Genomic DNA, 16,649 nt, shown 5'->3' on the forward strand with positions numbered 1-16,649 from the left:
AAGTCATTTATCTACTGGCATTGCAGAGCAGTCCTCTAGTGGGAGCTCTGGGTGCTGACCACCTGGTGACTTCTTCCTATGCTGGACTGGGCTCACCCTTGCATCCTCTGGGTACAGGAGGATCTTCCTGGCCTGCATTGCATTCAGCAGCACATCAAGGAAAGCGTAGATGAATCTGGGGGTCAAAATTCCTTGGGATCATGAGCCCATCTCCTCCTTCCACAGTGGGTTTGTGACAAAGAAGTTGATGTCGACGCGCCATTTAAAACAGAGCCCAGATATGAGGGCACATCACCCAGTCCACCCTCAACATGGCAGTAAACACCCAACTGCATAATTACTGAACCCAGTATTGCGTAGTTCGGTGAGAAGTCCCACCAGGCTCCGTGCCAGGAAACACTCTTGATTCCGGCACCTACTGCGGAACGACTTAGGCCTCAAACAGAAAATGTCAGCTACAGACTTTACTTCAATTGTCCCTACAAAGGGGAAGGAGACAGTTTAACCCTGGTGGTGAGCCCGAGCTGTTGACCCAACATAGGAAAAACCAGCCCAGGGTAAACTCAGCATCTTCACATGCGAATTGTCCAAACCATTTTCAGTGACACGCACATTGATCACACACAGGATCACAACAGGATGTTCCTCATTTTATTTACGTGATGAAATCATAGATCAAGTCGCAGATAAAATTAATTAATCACAGACACAGACTCAAACAGATTGATCTTTTGCAAATATTTCACAAGTAGCAGTCTGATTCAGAGTGGTAAATGTTTGATTCAATTTTTCTCTTCCAGTGATCATTGGTGGATGGAATGGTCTGCCCTGTGCTCAGCTCTTGCCTTTCGATTGCTCTCCAAACATCTCTGATGTTGAAAGAATCTGGCGATGTGCCATGGATCCTGTTCAGGAGTGCATTCAGTTACTTAGTCTCTTGGCCAGTAAAAATGTAATTACATCATGATCTACTCGATTTAGTATATAGCAGCCTTCATGTCCCACTGTAGCTTCCAATCCACCTTTACACTCAATACTACATTGGGAAGATGGTGAGACAGATATTACAAAATTGACTTTCAATGAGTACCAGACTTGGCTTTGGGGGAAGGATATAATTTTATTAGAATGTAATCCCTCATCCTTGAGCCAGTCAGACTGGGGAAGCCAAGGTTGTTCTCCTTCGAGAAGCTGTTAGCAGGAGATTAGGTGGAGATTTTTTAAAATCACGGAGTCCACAAAGAATAAGTAAAGAGAAACCTTTTCCAATGGCTGAAAGGTCAACAACCAGAGAACACAGATTTAAGGTGATTGGCAAAGGAACCAGGAGGGGACATAAGGAAAACCTTTTCACACAACGAATGGTTCGGATTTGGAATGCATTGCACATTGGGAACAGATTCAAGAGAGCTTTCCAAAGAGAACTGGAAAAGAAAATGACAAAAAGATGGGGAAGAGCAGAGGAACAGAATTAACTTGATATCTCTTTGAAGGGGCCAGAACAGACTCAATGAGCTGAATGGCCTCTGTGATATACTAGGCTAGGATTCTAGGGATTGTAGAAGATAAATGTGCACTCCCAAAATAAACTAAACAAAGACCCAGTTAGTCAACAGAACAATTAAAATGGGAAGAACGAACAAACTGGATAGAACTGCATGGAAAAGGTAACCCGGGAGTAGAGGAGTTTAACGAAGATACTGTAGAGATAAAATGAGACGGGGAATAAGTTCTAACCTCGTCAGTTATATTCTTTTCCTGTGAATAAATTAAAGAAAAGGTTAAGAATAACAACATTGCTCCAGTGTCAACCACTGGAAATATCCACTAGTCAAACTTGCTTCCTATTGATTCAGAGTTGAGAGTCAATCTCCAAATGCACTGACCAAACAACAAATGCACACCAACGCACCCAGTCCTGCCAGGGGAGTGTAGCACACCCATAATCTGGCCATGGATGTAGCTTTCTGCACTGGATCACTTAATCTGAGAAAGGTGCAAGTGAGATTACTCATGCCCAGACCTCAGGGACTGCCCAACATAAACCACATCGGTCATGCATTGCCATTAATATTTCCCCAGTAAAGTATTAATCTGTACAACAGACTTCATCTTTTAAGAAAACCTGCTAAACTGTACTCTGCAAGTTAGGAGATCGATGGGTGTAGGAAGGACTGAGGTAAGCACTACAAGAACAAACTACACAAGCATAACAACTTCACTTAAGTTCCTTGAAGAGCAACCGTGGCCTAGAGTTCCACACAGCACAATTGTAGAAAGAATATTTTCCCCATCTAGCTTGAAGTATACATTAATCTTGACATCTGATTGGACTTTGAATTGTATACGAATGTGGCTGAGACACGCATATAGACAACACTGATTGATTGTGTGTGAAATGGTTGCTGACCAATCCCATAAGAATGCAAAGATACGCTATTTTAAAAAAAGCAAAGAAAGAATAATGGAAACATTTTAAATTCAAGTACGAGGGTTGTGAGTGATCTCCATCTGCAGCGAGTTAAGCGAATATTCTCTTCTGTTCAAAGTAGGCTTCCAGTCTGTACAGGGCGTAATCCTGAAACACACACAGATTTCACTTCAACACCTCTCTTTACAGAGCGTACAAGCTCAGAGTGACAGAAAGTAAACATTTCTGGTGAACTGTGTTTACAGTTTGTCCACTATAAAACATTACTTTGTGTTACTGGGTCCATGGTTGTGTACAACCATGTAGAATGGGAATAACTGGCTCTAATGGAAGTGTGGAAAAGAGAATTCTCTCCATTACATCGCTGGAGGGTTATGGCTTTCAACCCCAGCCTCGTCAGTTAATGTACCTCAGCTGGATTAGTTCAAGGAGGTTCACCACCACCTTGTCAAGAGCTCTGGGGTAGGAAATAAATTCTGGTCTTGACTGCAAAGCTCCGATCCAGGAACAATTTTTTAAAAACACATGCACAGGCAGTGGCAGAAAAAAAGTTGGGGCAAGCTAGAAAGCTTTAGATTGGCTAAGAGGGAGTTGAAGAGCGAGCTTAGAAGGGCTAAAAGGGGACATGAGAAGACTTTGGCGGATAGGGTTAAAGAGAATCCTAAGGCGTTCTATAGGTATGTCAAGAACAGAAGGTTGGTTAGGGCAAGTTTAGGGCCAGTTATAGATGGCAGAGGGAAGTTATGTGTGGAACCGGAGGAGATTGGTGAAGCATTGAACCAATATTTCTCTTCGGTGTTCACGCAAGGGGACATGAATATAGCTGAGGAGGACACTGGGTTGCAGGGGAGTAGAATAGACAGTATTACAGTTGATAAGGAGGATGTGCAGGATATTCTGGAGGGTCTGAAAATAGATAAATCCCCTGGTCCGGATGGGATTTATCCAAGGATTCTCTGGGAGGCAAGAGAAGTGATTGCAGAGCCTCTGGCTCTGATCTTCAGGTCGTCGTTGGCCTCTGGTATAGTACCAGAAGATTGGAGGTTAGCGAATGTTGTCCCATTGTTTAAGAAGGGGAACAGAGACTTCCCCGGGAATTATAGACCGGTGAGTCTCACTTCTGTTGTCGGCAAGATGTTGGAAAAAATTATAAGGGATAGGATTTATAGTTATTTGGAGAGTAATGAATTGATAGGTGATAGTCAGCATGGTTTTGTGGCAGGTAGGTCGTGCCTTACTAACCTTATTGAGTTTTTTGAGAAAGTGACCAAGGAGGTGGATGGGGGCAAGGCAGTGGACGTGGTATATATGGATTTTAGTAAGGCGTTTGATAAGGTTCACCATGGTAGGCTTCTGCAGAAAATGCAGATGTATGGGATTGGGGGTGATCTAGGAAATTGGATCAGGAATTGGCTAGCGGATAGGAAACAGAGGGTGGTGGTTGATAGTAAATATTCATCATGGAGTGCGGTTACAAGTGGTGTACCTCAGGGATCTGTTTTGGGGCCACTGCTGTTTGTAATATTTATTAATGATCTGGATGAGGGTATAGTTGGGTGGATTAGCAAATTTGCTGATGACACCAAAGTCGGTGGTGTGGTAGACAGTGAGGAAGGGTGTCGTAGTTTGCAGGAAGACTTAGACAGGTTGCAAAGTTGGGCCGAGAGGTGGCGGATGGAGTTTAATGCGGAGAAGTGTGAGGTAATTCACTTTGGTAGGAATAACAGATGTGTTGAGTATAGGGCTAACGGGAGGACTTTGAATAGTGTGGAGGAGCAGAGGGATCTAGGTGTATGTGTGCATAGATCCCTGAAAGTTGGGAATCAAGTAGATAAGGTTGTTAAGAAGGCATATGGTGTCTTGGCGTTTATTGGTAGGGGGATTGAATTTAGGAGTCGTAGCGTTATGTTGCAACTGTACACAACTCTGGTGCGGCCGCACTTGGAGTACTGTGTGCAGTTCTGGTCCCCACATTACAGGAAGGATGTGGAGGCTTTGGAGAGGGTGCAGAGGAGGTTTACCAGGATGTTGCCTGGTATGGAGGGGAGATCCTATGAGGAGAGGCTGAGGGATTTGGGATTGTTTTCGCTGGAAAGGCGGCGGCTAAGAGGGGATCTTATTGAAACATATAAGATGATTAGAGGTTTAGATAGGGTGGATAGTGATAGCCTTTTTCCTCTGATGGAGAAATCCAGCACGAGGGGGCATGGCTTTAAATTGAGGGGGGGTAGTTATAGAACCGATGTCAGGGGTAGGTTCTTTACCCAGAGGGTGGTGAGGGATTGGAATGCCCTGCCAGCATCAGTTGTAAATGCGCCTAGTTTGGGGGCGTTTAAGAGATCCGTAGATAGGTTCATGGACGAAAAGAAATTGGTTTAGGTTGGAGGGTCACAGTTTTTTTTTTTAACTGGTCGGTGCAACATCGTGGGCCGAAGGGCCTGTTCTGCGCTGTAATGTTCTATGTTCTATGTTTTAACTCACCAGGTAACCAAACTCGATGGTTGAAATCTTCGCCTGCAAAATGGCCCAAAGAGCCCACAAGTAGTGAGAGGCCAGAGCATATCTTAAAAAAAAAACCAAAAAGCTAAATCAGTACCACAACCAAATAAAACATCTGCAGCTGGTCAGACCCAGCTTTATCCAAACAATTCCACATTTTAAAAAAAATTGACCGTTCATCTTTTGCAGCATCAGCCACCTATCTACATATGCAAAAGCCCTGGATCCACAGGATTGGAGGGACTCAGGCAACAAGCAAGTAGACCCAAACAATCTGTCAATCTGCTTAAATACTGTTTGAGGAGATGGGAGAAAAGAGAAGAGACCAAGAGAGTGGAGGGTGGTGCCAGAAACCAAAGGGGGAGTGAGAAATCTGCAATTTTAGGAACTCCTGATTTAGGGATCACCAAAGGAGGCAAGATATTTATTCCAGCGAAAGAACAGTGTGACAAGGATATGAAGAAAAAAGAGATGGATAATGCAACCGGAACATAGGTGGGAGTGAAGAGGGAAAGCTCAAACACTGAAACAAGTCGTAACATCAATGTGGAAAGAGACAGGAGTAAAAGTCAAGAAGCAAGAAGCGAACAATTACCCTAGAACAAATTGTTCCTTGTTTCATGTTCAGGAAGTCTAACGTCTCCATCTCCTGCAGGCATTATCTGGCCCCCTGGATATCTCTAGTTCTTGTCTGTACATCTCTCCACCTCTCTACTTCAGTTTCATCCTTTAAAAGGCTCCTTAAAAACTTCTGTTTGAGCAAGCTTTTGGTCACCCAATGAGTGGATTTTTCTGGTTGCGTTCGCCCCAAAACTGGAAAATCCTACCCGAGGTCAACAATCTTTGCGTGGTCCAGCCCCCACCTGCTAAGATTCCCGTGGCGGGCAGGATGGGAAAACTCCCCCCAATATCTCCTATATTTTGTTTTATAATGCTCCTGTGAAGCATCCAACTTATTACATTAACAAAAATAAATTGGTGCTGATGTGATTCATAATCTCATCAGGATGCTGATGCCTGGAGATGGAATGTTTCACTGCAGGCACCATTGCAATGAAAGCACATGACAAGAGATGAATTTTGGATTGTTCTGGTAAATTGCTGGCGTAGGCATCATGGGCTCACTGGCCTCCTTCTGCATTGCATGCTTTTATGGTTCAAACAGCACATCAAAGGAGAGCACAGCAAGAGCAAGATACAGTAAACTCACTGCTTTACACTCGATGTGCCTCAGTGCAAATGCACATCACAGACCCAGTGTGCGAACTTTCTTCCAACCCACACCTGCCATTCTGCAGATCACAAATATCATTTTTGAGCCAGTTGGTGGGTAATTTTGTGCCATGGATCAATGCCTACCAGGGCTTTGATATTTGCCCAGGCTCAGAAAGAACCTGTACAGACAGCAGATAGGAGGCATCTTTAACCCTTTAGTCTGGGTTATATTTGTACCTACGTCCCATTGGTAAATGACCAGTATCCAACCTACAGAGTGCTCAATCTTCAGGTTTCTAGCAGTTAAGCTTTGCTTATTCTGCATTTATACTCTATCTGTCCCCAACTCCTCTCATTATCAAAACCCTCAAGATAATCCACACAGTCAGCACCCACCTGTTAATCTCAATGATCATCTCTTCTTCAATCTTTGTTTGGTCCTCATGCATAGAGTCGCCCTTGTTGCCAGAGTATTCGGAAAGGTAGTGTCGGATAAAGTGAAGCTGTGGAGAAATAGGATAGTGTGAATCTTGTTTATGAAGCAAAAAGCTTTCAAACTACATCTGTAGGTCATCGTTAAAGAGGAACAGTGCACTACAAGTGGTTCTCCCAGGGTCATAGCCAATACTGATCCCTCTAAAAATTCAAAAAACAACAATCTGGTTGTTACCAGTTTGACATGTTTTGGAATGTTAATGTTGGCTTTAAAGTGCTTTCAGGTGTCCTGAAGGTACAAAAGCTATACGTGACATTTTTCATTAGTCTCTGGCAGGTTAAAGATTGGATTTGATTTATATTGTCACATGTATTGGTATACAGTGAAAAGTATCATTTCTCGTGCGCTGTACAGAGAAAGCATACTGTTCATAGAGGAGAGGGTGTAGCCTGAACAGTAATAATGTGGGATCGTGATGGTTCGCACTTCATTACTGTATTTACCCAGAAAGACAAGGAGGACCAGTCATTAGAACAGGAGGCCCCTTAGTAAATCTTGCTCTCTAACTGGTATACAGTCAGGTGAGGGAAATGGGTCCTCTGAGGGGTACGTACAGACCCAAGTCACCAGCAGCTCAGCTGTAAAGGGGGCAAGAAAAGAGGATAATCAGAAACAGTGATAGCAGATCCACTAGTTCAGGGAACAGACAGGTGTTTCTGCAACCACAGGGGCGATTCAAAAATGGTACATTGCTTGCCTATTGCCAGCTGCTGAACATTCTGAGGGCAGGTATAAACAGTCAGAGTTTGTGGTCCATATTGGCACCAATGACAGAGGTAGAAAGAGCAAAGAAGTCCCGCAGATTTTAGGAGAGATAGGAAAGAAATGAGATTGCCCCAGATTACTCCCAGTGGTATTTGCTAGTGAACAGAGAAATAAGAAGATGGTGCAAAAAAATGCATGGCTGATAAGGCCAGGCAGGATGGAAAACTTGAAATTCCTGGGACACTGGTATGTGTTCTCACAGAGGTGGGATCCATACAAGCTGATCAGGTTACATCTCAACAGTAACAGGACTAATATCATCACAGGGAGGTTTGCTAATGTTGCTGATGTGATGATACTATGCCTTTAAGAAATGTATTTTTATCATGTTTCGTATAAGCGGAATGTTTAAAATTCAGCTGTTTTACATGGTGCCAACTTGTTGGCTCTAGGCAGCTCACATGGTGAGAATGCAGGCTAATGATTGATTTTAGCTACAGATACCTTCATTTTAAACTGAGTTAATGCATTTTTTTTCCCCTGGGGCTTCAGAGTAGGGTTTTGAATAGGTTGATTGACAGAGTCATGTGTTAATGGGCAGAACTATGTTTACAGGGAAAAAAGGCAGGCGGTTTCTGCCTAGTTCTGAAAAAAAGCAAGAGAGGTGACTCCGCTGACTGACGTTTGCTGAATTGGCAGCACGAGCGGGTATACCAAGAGGAGTCAATATTCTTCCTGGATCAGGTGAACTGAAGACAATAAATGGTTGAAAATATTTTGGAGGTGGAGAGTTTTGGGAATGACTAAATAGCTGCGTATTTCCATTCAGTGCACGCAGTGAGAGGCTACTTGATTCTTTTCATGCCCCACCTCTTCCCCTAGACCCCACAATGCTGGGGTCTGAAGGAGGAGTGATTTTGTGGAATTAAGACCTTTGCCCAGAGAAGGAAAATCTGTTGAAACTTAAGGTCACCAGATGCTGTTTAGAGTGAAGAAGGAGCAGGAATATGTTAAACAGAAAATAAAGTTAGAATGAAGCTTGATGTAGTGGAAGGGTTTTCTCCCTACTCTGTGAGGGAAGCTGTTTATGAATTTCAGAGCTGTTAGTTGCTAACCCCTGTGGTACTGAGATAATGGGTGGAATTCCCCTGTTTTCTTTGTTGAAGGATGATGGCAGGCAATTCTATCGACACCCTTCCTTCTGCTCAGAATGGCGGAAACTGGCACTCGATTCTGCGCTGGAAAGCTCAGTAACTATATACGAGCGAGTATCTATTGTGTTGGGGGGCTGATCTATCCCTTAAACATATTTGCCAGTTCACTCTAGCTAGCTCTGCTTTCATGTCCCCCTAATTGCCCTTATATAAGTTTAAAATACTTGGATGTCTTGGATGCACTCTTTTCTCCCTCAGATGAAAGTTAAATTACAATTGCTGCTATCTCAGTGTGCCTTCATTATGAGATCATCAATTAATCCTATCTCAGTGCACAATATCAGGTCTACCATAGCCTGCCCTCTGGTTGGCTCCAGAGCCTGCTGTTCTAACCCGAGCTCCTCATCTATGCTACCTTTGCCCATCTGATTTTTCCAATCTATCTAGATTAAAATGCCCATGATTATCACTGGACCTTTCTGACAAGCTCCCATTATCTCTTCATTTATAGTCTGTCCTACCATATGGTTACAATTAGAGGAGCTGTACATCACTCCTTGCCTTCATCATTTCTCATCTTCACCCAAACTGTTTCCACATCCTGGTTTCCTGAACTTAGGTCATCCCTCTCTAATGTACTTATACCATCATTAATTACAGAGCCACCCCTCCACCATTTCCTCACTTCCTGTCCTTCCTAACTGCCATATACCCTTCAATATTCAGGTCCCAATCTATATCATCCTGTAGCCATGTCTCTGTAATAGCTATCCACCCCATCTGGACTGTGCACAGCTATTTAGAGGTGAGCCCCCTCCTCAAATAATAGCTTCACATACTGACTTCTCCCTCCCATACCTCGTCTTTCCTATCCCCAGGCAGCAAATACCCCCAGTATTCTGCAGCCCAGTACAGAGCCCACCCAGCCCAGGGGCATCGCTGTACAACAGCCCTGCGCACCAAGCTGTGCTTTTCCCTGTAGAGCAAACAACCCTTGCCCCTCCCTGCAGCTGGGGTACACCATGTGGGTACAGCGTGTGGAGTTTGCACATTCTCCTAGTGTCTGCATGGGTTTCCTCCGGGTGCTCCGGTTTCCTCCCACAGTCCAAAGATGTGCGGGTTAGGTTGATTGGCCATGCTAAAATTAGTGTCCTGAGATGCGTAGGTTAGAGGGATTAGCGGGTAAATATGTAGGGATAAGGGGGTAGGGCCTGGGTGGGATTGTGGTCGGTGCAGACTCGATGGGCCAAATGGCCTCTTTCTGCACTGTAGGGTTTCTATGATTCTATACCATGCTTCCAATAATTGCACCAGTTGCATGTCTGCTGCTCTTCTGCATTGTCTTCTTTCTCTGACTTCAGACTGTGAGCTCCATATAGCCCCTGGACTACCTGTTAAAGAACAAAGAAAATTACAGCACAGGAACAGGCCCTTCGGCCCTCCAGGCCTGCACTGACCATGCTGCCCAACTGAACTAAAACCCCCTACCCTTCCAGGGACCATATCCCTCCATTCCCATCCTACTCATGTATTTGTCTAGACGCCCCTTTAAAGTCACTATCGTATCCGCTTCCACTACCTCCCTTGGCAGCGAGTTCCAGGCACCCACCACCCTCTGTGTAAAACATTTGCCTCATACATCTCCTTTAAATCTTGCCCCTCGCACCTTAAATTTATGCTCCCTCGTAATTGACTCTTCCACCCTGGGAAAAAGCTTCTGACTATCCACTCAGTCCATGCCCCTCAATCTTGTAGACTACTACTAGGTCGCCCATCAACCTCCGTTGTTCTAGTGAGAACAAAGCAAATTTCTCCAACCTCTCCTCATAGCTAAAGCCCTCCATACCAGGCAACATCCTGGTAAATATTTTCTGTACCCTCTCCAAAGCCTCCGCATCCTTCTGGTAGTGTAGCGACCAGAATTGAACACTATATTCCAAGTGCGGCCTAACTAAGGTTCTATAAAGCTGCAACATGACTTGCCAATTTTTAAACTCAATGCCCCGGCCAATGAAGGCAAGCATGCCATATGCCTTCTTAACTACCTTCTCCACCTGCATTGCCACTTTCAGTGACCAGTGATAGAGAATCTTGTGAACTGTGGCAACAATAATCTCTCCCTCAATGTCAACAAAACGAAGGAGATTGTCATCAACTTCAGGAAGCGTAAAGGAGAACATGCCCCTGTCTACATCAACAGGGATGAAGTAGAAAGGGTCGAGAGCTTCAAGTTTTTAGGTGTCCAGATCACTAACAACCTGTCCTGGTCCCCCCATGCCGACACTATAGTTAAGAAAGCCCACCAATGCCTCTACTGTCTCAGAAGACAAAGGAAATTTGGCATGTCAGCTACAACTCATCAACTTTTACAGATGCACCATAGAAAGCATTCTTTCTGGTTGTATCACAGCTTGGGTATGGCTCCTGCTCTGCCCAAGATTGCAAGAAACTACAAAAGGTCGTGAATGTAGCCCAATCCATCACGCAAACCAGCCTCCCATCCATTGACTCTGTCTACACTTCCCGCTGGCTCGGCAAAGCAGCCAGCATAATTAAGGACCCCACGCACCCCGGACATTCTTTCTTCCACCTTCTTCTGGGCCAGATGGGTTATATCCTAGGATTCTTTGGGAGGCAAAGGATGAGATTGCAGAGCCTTTGGCTTTGATCTTTGGGTCCTCACTGTCCACGGGGATAGTGCCAGAGGACTGGAGAATGGCGAATGTTGTTCTTCTGTTCAAGAAAGGAAATAGGAATGACCCTGGTAATTATAGGCCGGTTAGTCTTACTTCGGTGGTCGGTAAGTCAATGGAAAAGGTCCTGAGAGATAGGATTTGTGACCATTTGGAAAGATGCAGCTTAATCCGTGATAGTCAGCACGGATTCGTGAAGGCTAAGTCTTGCCTCACAAATTTGATTGAATTCTTTGAGGAGGTAACTAAGTGTGCAGATGAAGGTAGAGCAGTTGATGTCGCATACACGGATTTTAGTAAGGCGTTTGATAAGGTTCCCCATGGTAGGCTCATGAAGAAAGTAAGGAGGTGTGGGATAGAGGGAAATTTGGCCGATTGGATAAATAACTGGCTATCTCGTAGAAGACAGAGGGTGGTGGTGGATGGAAAATTTTCAGACTGGAGACCAGTTACCAGCGGTGTACCGCAGGGATCAGTGCTGGGTCCTCCGCTATTTGTGATTTTTATCAATGACTTGGAGCAGGGGGCTGAAAGGTGGGTCAGTAAATTTGCTAATGACGCCAAGATTGGTGGAGTAGTGAATGAGGTGGAGGGCTGTTGAAGGCTGCAAAGAGACATTGATAGGATGCAGAGCTGGGCCGAAAAATGGCAGATGGAGTTTAACACTGTTAAGTGCGAGGTGATTCATTTTGGTAGGACAAATTTGAATGCGGATTACAGGGTCAACGGCAGGGCTCTGAGGAATGTGGAGGAGCAGAGAGATCTTGGGGTTCATATCCACAGATCTCTGAAGGTTGCCACTCAAGTGGATAGAGCCGTGAAGAAGGCCTATAGTATGTTAGTGTTTATTAACAGGGGGTTTGAGTTTAAGAGCCGTAGGGTTATGCTACAACTGTACAGGACCTTGGTGAGACCACATTTGAAATATTGTATGCAGTTCTGGCCACCTCACTGAAAGAAGGATCTGGAAGCATTGGAGAGAGTGCAGAGGAGATTTACCAGGATGCTGCCTGGTTTGGAGGGTAGGTCTTATGAGGAAAGGTTGAGGGAGCTTGGGCTTTTCTCTTCAGAGCGGAGGAGGATGAGAGGCGACTTAATCGAGGTATATAAGATGATAAGGGAGATAGAGTGGACGTTCAGAGACTATTTCCTTGGGTGAATGTAGCTGTTACTAGGGGGCATAACTATATGGTTCATAGTGGGAGATAGAGGAGGGATGTCCGAGGTAGGTTCTTTACTCAGAGTGGTTGGGGTGTGGAATGGACTGCCTGCTGTGATAGTGGAGTCAGACACTTTAGGAACTTTCAAGCGATTATTGGATAGGCACATGGAGCACACCAGAATGATAGGGAGTGGGATAGCTTGATCTTGGTTTCGGACAAAGCTCGGCACAACATCGAGGGCCGAAGGGCCTGTACTGTGCTGTACTGTTCTATGTCTTTCTGTCCCTGGATGCTGCTGCTTGGGGTTGTCAAGTGTCTCTCTCCAGGGGTATTCAAAGACTCTAGGACTGTTAACAAGTAGTAGCAGATAAGCTTGGGGCTTGCTAACTAATGTTGAAGAGGGGTTTCAAGTCTATAAGAAGAATATTGCTTGAATTTGAACGAATATAGATAGATTAGCAATTAAGAAGAGTATCTTGTCACATTTAAGTATTTCAATTGGTAAAAGACAAGCTAATTTATTTATCATAGTTAAAAAAAGATTGTTTTGATAAAAGATTCCTAGTGTGTCAATAGAATCACAACTGGAGTGAAATATCTTATCCTCACTCTAATGCCAAAATAATAAAACTGTTGAAGTCTAGTCAGGCTTCATAACATACTTTGGGGTTTCTGCCCTGGTACCTAATACTGGAGAAAGTTTAAAGTAGTTTGGTGGCAGGGAATGGGAATCAGAGCAGAGATTCAGAAGAAACAGAAAAAAGGCTGAAAATAGAAGTTGGCAATTAGTAGCATACATCAAAACAAATGGTTATAAAGCAGACAAAGGAATTTGGCCGTGCTTTAAGGTATATATTCCAATGCAAGGCATTTAGTGAACAATGCAGATGAAAGGAGAGCATTGATAGATAGACAACTGGAAATATGATATTGGTGCTCATGAAATATGGTTTAAAGAAGGGCAACAAGACCTGGACAACATTCAGACTTGGGCTCTTAAGTGGTAATAACATGTGTGCCACACAAAGGCCAGGCAGTGATCATCTCCAACAGGAGAGAATCCAACCATCTGCCCTTAATATAGCATCACCCTCACTGAATTCCCTACTATCAACATCCTGGAGTTACCTCTGACCAGAAACTGAACTGGACCAGCCATATAAATACTGTAGCCGGAAGAGCAGATCAAGGCTAGGAAATTCCTTGGCAAGTAACTTAACTCTTGACTCCCCAAGGCACAAGTTAGGAATACTCTCCACTTGCCTGGATAAGTGCAGCACCAACACCACTCAACAGGCTCGACACCAGTCAGGACAAAGCAGCCCACTTGATTGGCATCCCAACCACCACCTTAAGCATTCACTCCTCCCTAGCACCAACACACAAGTAGCAACAGTGTACACCATCTACAGGATGCACTGCAGCAACTCACCAATGATCTTTCAACAGCTCCTTCCAAACCTGCAATCTCTACCACCTAGAAGGATCACAAGGCCAGCAGATACATAGGAATGCTAAAACCTGCAGGTTCCCTCCCAAGCCACATACATTCCTGACTTAGAATTATATCACCATTCTATCACAGTCACAGGCTGAAGATCCTGGAATTTCCTTCCAAACAGCACTGGATGTACCTACATTACAGACTCCAGCAGTTAAAGAAGGCAGCTCATTGCCTTCTTCTCGAGGGCAATTAAGAGGTAACAAATTCTGGCACCCACATCCCACAAAAAAAATTTAAAAAAGGAATGGGAGCTCAACATTCCCGGTTACCAGGGTTCACAGGCAGGATTGTTGATGGGGTTGTAATATTGATAAAGAACCAATCACAGTTGTGAGGGGGATCAAATGAGACCATATGGGTTGAATTGAAAAGGGGCAATCACACTACTGGGTGTGTACTGCAACCCTCCAGACAGTCAGGTAGAAGAACAAATACATAAAAACATAAGACAGTATTTCATCTACCCTGATATTAACAGAAATGGCATCAGTTTAAGAGGTATAGAAGACACAAAATTCTTAAAATCCATTCATAGAATCCAGGACATTTTTTTTCAATACACAGCAAGCCCAATAGGATTTATCAGCGACTAGAAATAAGAACTTTGTCATCCATCTCCAGGTACATCAGCACGTTTCTTAATCAATACTTCACATTGGTCTTCACAAGAGAGGAGGCAATGCAGTTAAAGAGAAGTAGGAAATATCTGGCAGCAGCGAGAAGGAAAATAGTAAAGGGGTTTAGCTTCTTTGAAAGTAGACAATTCACCAGACTCGGATGAAATATATCCCAGGCTGTTTAGGAAATAAAAGCTCTGACCATTATTTTCCAATGTTCTCTAGTTAAAGATTGCATACCTTGTCATGGTAGGTCAGTCAGCCTAACCTCAATAAATGGGGAACTTTTAGTAAATTGTCATTTAGAAAGGCACAGATTGTCAGCATGGCTTTATGGAGGCAAGGTCATTCCTAATTAATATTCTGTTAATGTAATTAGGAGGATAGGTGAGGGCAACTTATTTAATGTAATCTACATGGACTTTAACAAAGGTTTTGACAAGATATGACATGGCAGATTTGTCGGAAATGTAAAACGAGATCAATGGGAAAGTGGTAATTAGATTGACTGACAGGAAACAAGTGGAATGGTCAATGGGTGTTTGTGTAATGAGTTCTACAACTCCCTTGCTTTTCGTGAAAATCATTAATGTAGACTTAAGTGTAGGGGACATTATTGAGTCCACAGGTGATAAAAATTGACAGCCTTCTTAATAACAAGAAAAAAAGCTTCTGAGTACTGGAAGAGATCAATGAACTGGTAAGGTGGGCAGACAAACATAATTGCATTTCAAATAAAATAATGCAGTCCACAGAAGTGTGTACAGTATACAGTAAATGTAACTGTGTTGAAACACCTCAAGAGTGCAAATTGACGGATATATATAATCTGTTTACCATTTATATAGATGATCTGGAGGAGGGGACGGAGTGTAGGGTAACGAAGTTTGCAGACGACACAAAGATAAGTGGAAAAGTGAATCGTGTGGAGGACGGAGAAGATCTGCAGAGAGATTTGGACAGGCCGAGTGAGTGGGCGAGGATATGGCAAATGGAGTATAACGTTGAGAAATGCGAGGTTATACACTTTGGAGGAAATAATAACAAATGGGATTACTATCTCAATGGAAACAAATTAAAACATGCTACCGTGCAAAGGGACCTGGGGGTCCTTGTGCATGAGACGCAAAAGCCCAGTCTGCAGGTACAACAGGTGATCAAGAAGGCAAATGGGATGTTGGCCTATATTGCGAGGGGGATAGAATATAAAAGCAGGGATGTCTTGATGCACCTGTACAGGGCATTGGTGAGGCCGCAGCTGGAATACTGTGTGCAGTATTGGTCCCCTTATATGAGGAAGGATATATTGGCATTGGAGGGAGTGCAGAGAAGGTTCACCAGGTTGATACATAGAACATAGAACAGTACAGCACAGAACAGGCCCTTCGGCCCACGATGTTGTGCCGAGCTTTATCTGAAACCAAGATCAAGCTATCCCACTCCCTATCATCCTGGTGTGCTCCATGTGCCTATCCAATAACCGCTTAAATGTTTCTAAAGTGTCTGACTCCACTATCACTGCAGGCAGTCCATTCCACACCCCAACCACTCTCTGCGTAAAGAACCTACCTCTGATATCCGTCCTGTATCTCCCACCACGAACCCTATAGTTATGCCCCCTTGTAATAGCTCCATCCACCCGAGGAAATAGTCTTTGAACGTTCACTCTATCTATCCCCTTCATCATTTTATACACCTCTATTAAGTCTCCCCTCAGCCTCCTCCGCTCCAGAGAGAACAGCCCTAGCTCCCTCAACCTTTCCTCATATGACCTACCCTCCAAACCAGGCAGCATCCTGGTAAATCTCCTCTGCACTCTTTCCAGCGCTTCCACATCCTTCTTATAGTGAGGTGACCAGAACTGCACACAATATTCCAAATGTGGTCTCACCAAGGTCCTGATACCGGAGATGAGGGGTTTGGATTATGAGGAGAGGCTGAGGAGATTGGGTTTGTACTCGTTGGAGTTTAGAAGGATGAGGGGGGATCTTATGGAGACTTATAAGATAATGCGGGGGCTGGATAGGGTGGAGGCGGAGAGATTCTTTCCACTTAGTAAGGAAGTTAAAACTAGAGGACACAGCCTCAAAATAAAGGGGGGTCGGTTTAAGACAGAGTTGAGGAGGAACTTCTTCTCCCAGAGGGTGGTGAATCTCTGGAATTCTCTGCCCA

At 44.1% G+C, this 16,649-nt stretch overlaps 1 protein-coding gene across 1 annotated transcript in view; it reads right to left on the reverse strand.

Annotated features, from left to right (window-relative positions):
- Positions 1 to 629: 629 nt before the first annotated feature.
- The window catches only part of chkb (choline kinase beta), a 63,607-nt gene continuing 47,587 nt past the window's right edge, over positions 630 to 16,649 (reverse strand). Inside the window, exons 9-11 of the mRNA XM_078235708.1 lie at positions 6,542 to 6,648; positions 4,913 to 4,994; positions 630 to 2,578 (exon numbers count right to left, since the gene is read on the reverse strand). Coding sequence (XP_078091834.1) covers positions 2,522 to 2,578; positions 4,913 to 4,994; positions 6,542 to 6,648 — 246 coding nt within the window. The 3' untranslated portion in view covers positions 630 to 2,521. The remainder of the gene's footprint in view (positions 2,579 to 4,912; positions 4,995 to 6,541; positions 6,649 to 16,649) is intronic.

Source organism: Mustelus asterias, chromosome 19, assembly GCF_964213995.1.
Source record: "Mustelus asterias chromosome 19, sMusAst1.hap1.1, whole genome shotgun sequence".
NCBI lineage: Eukaryota > Metazoa > Chordata > Chondrichthyes > Carcharhiniformes > Triakidae > Mustelus > Mustelus asterias.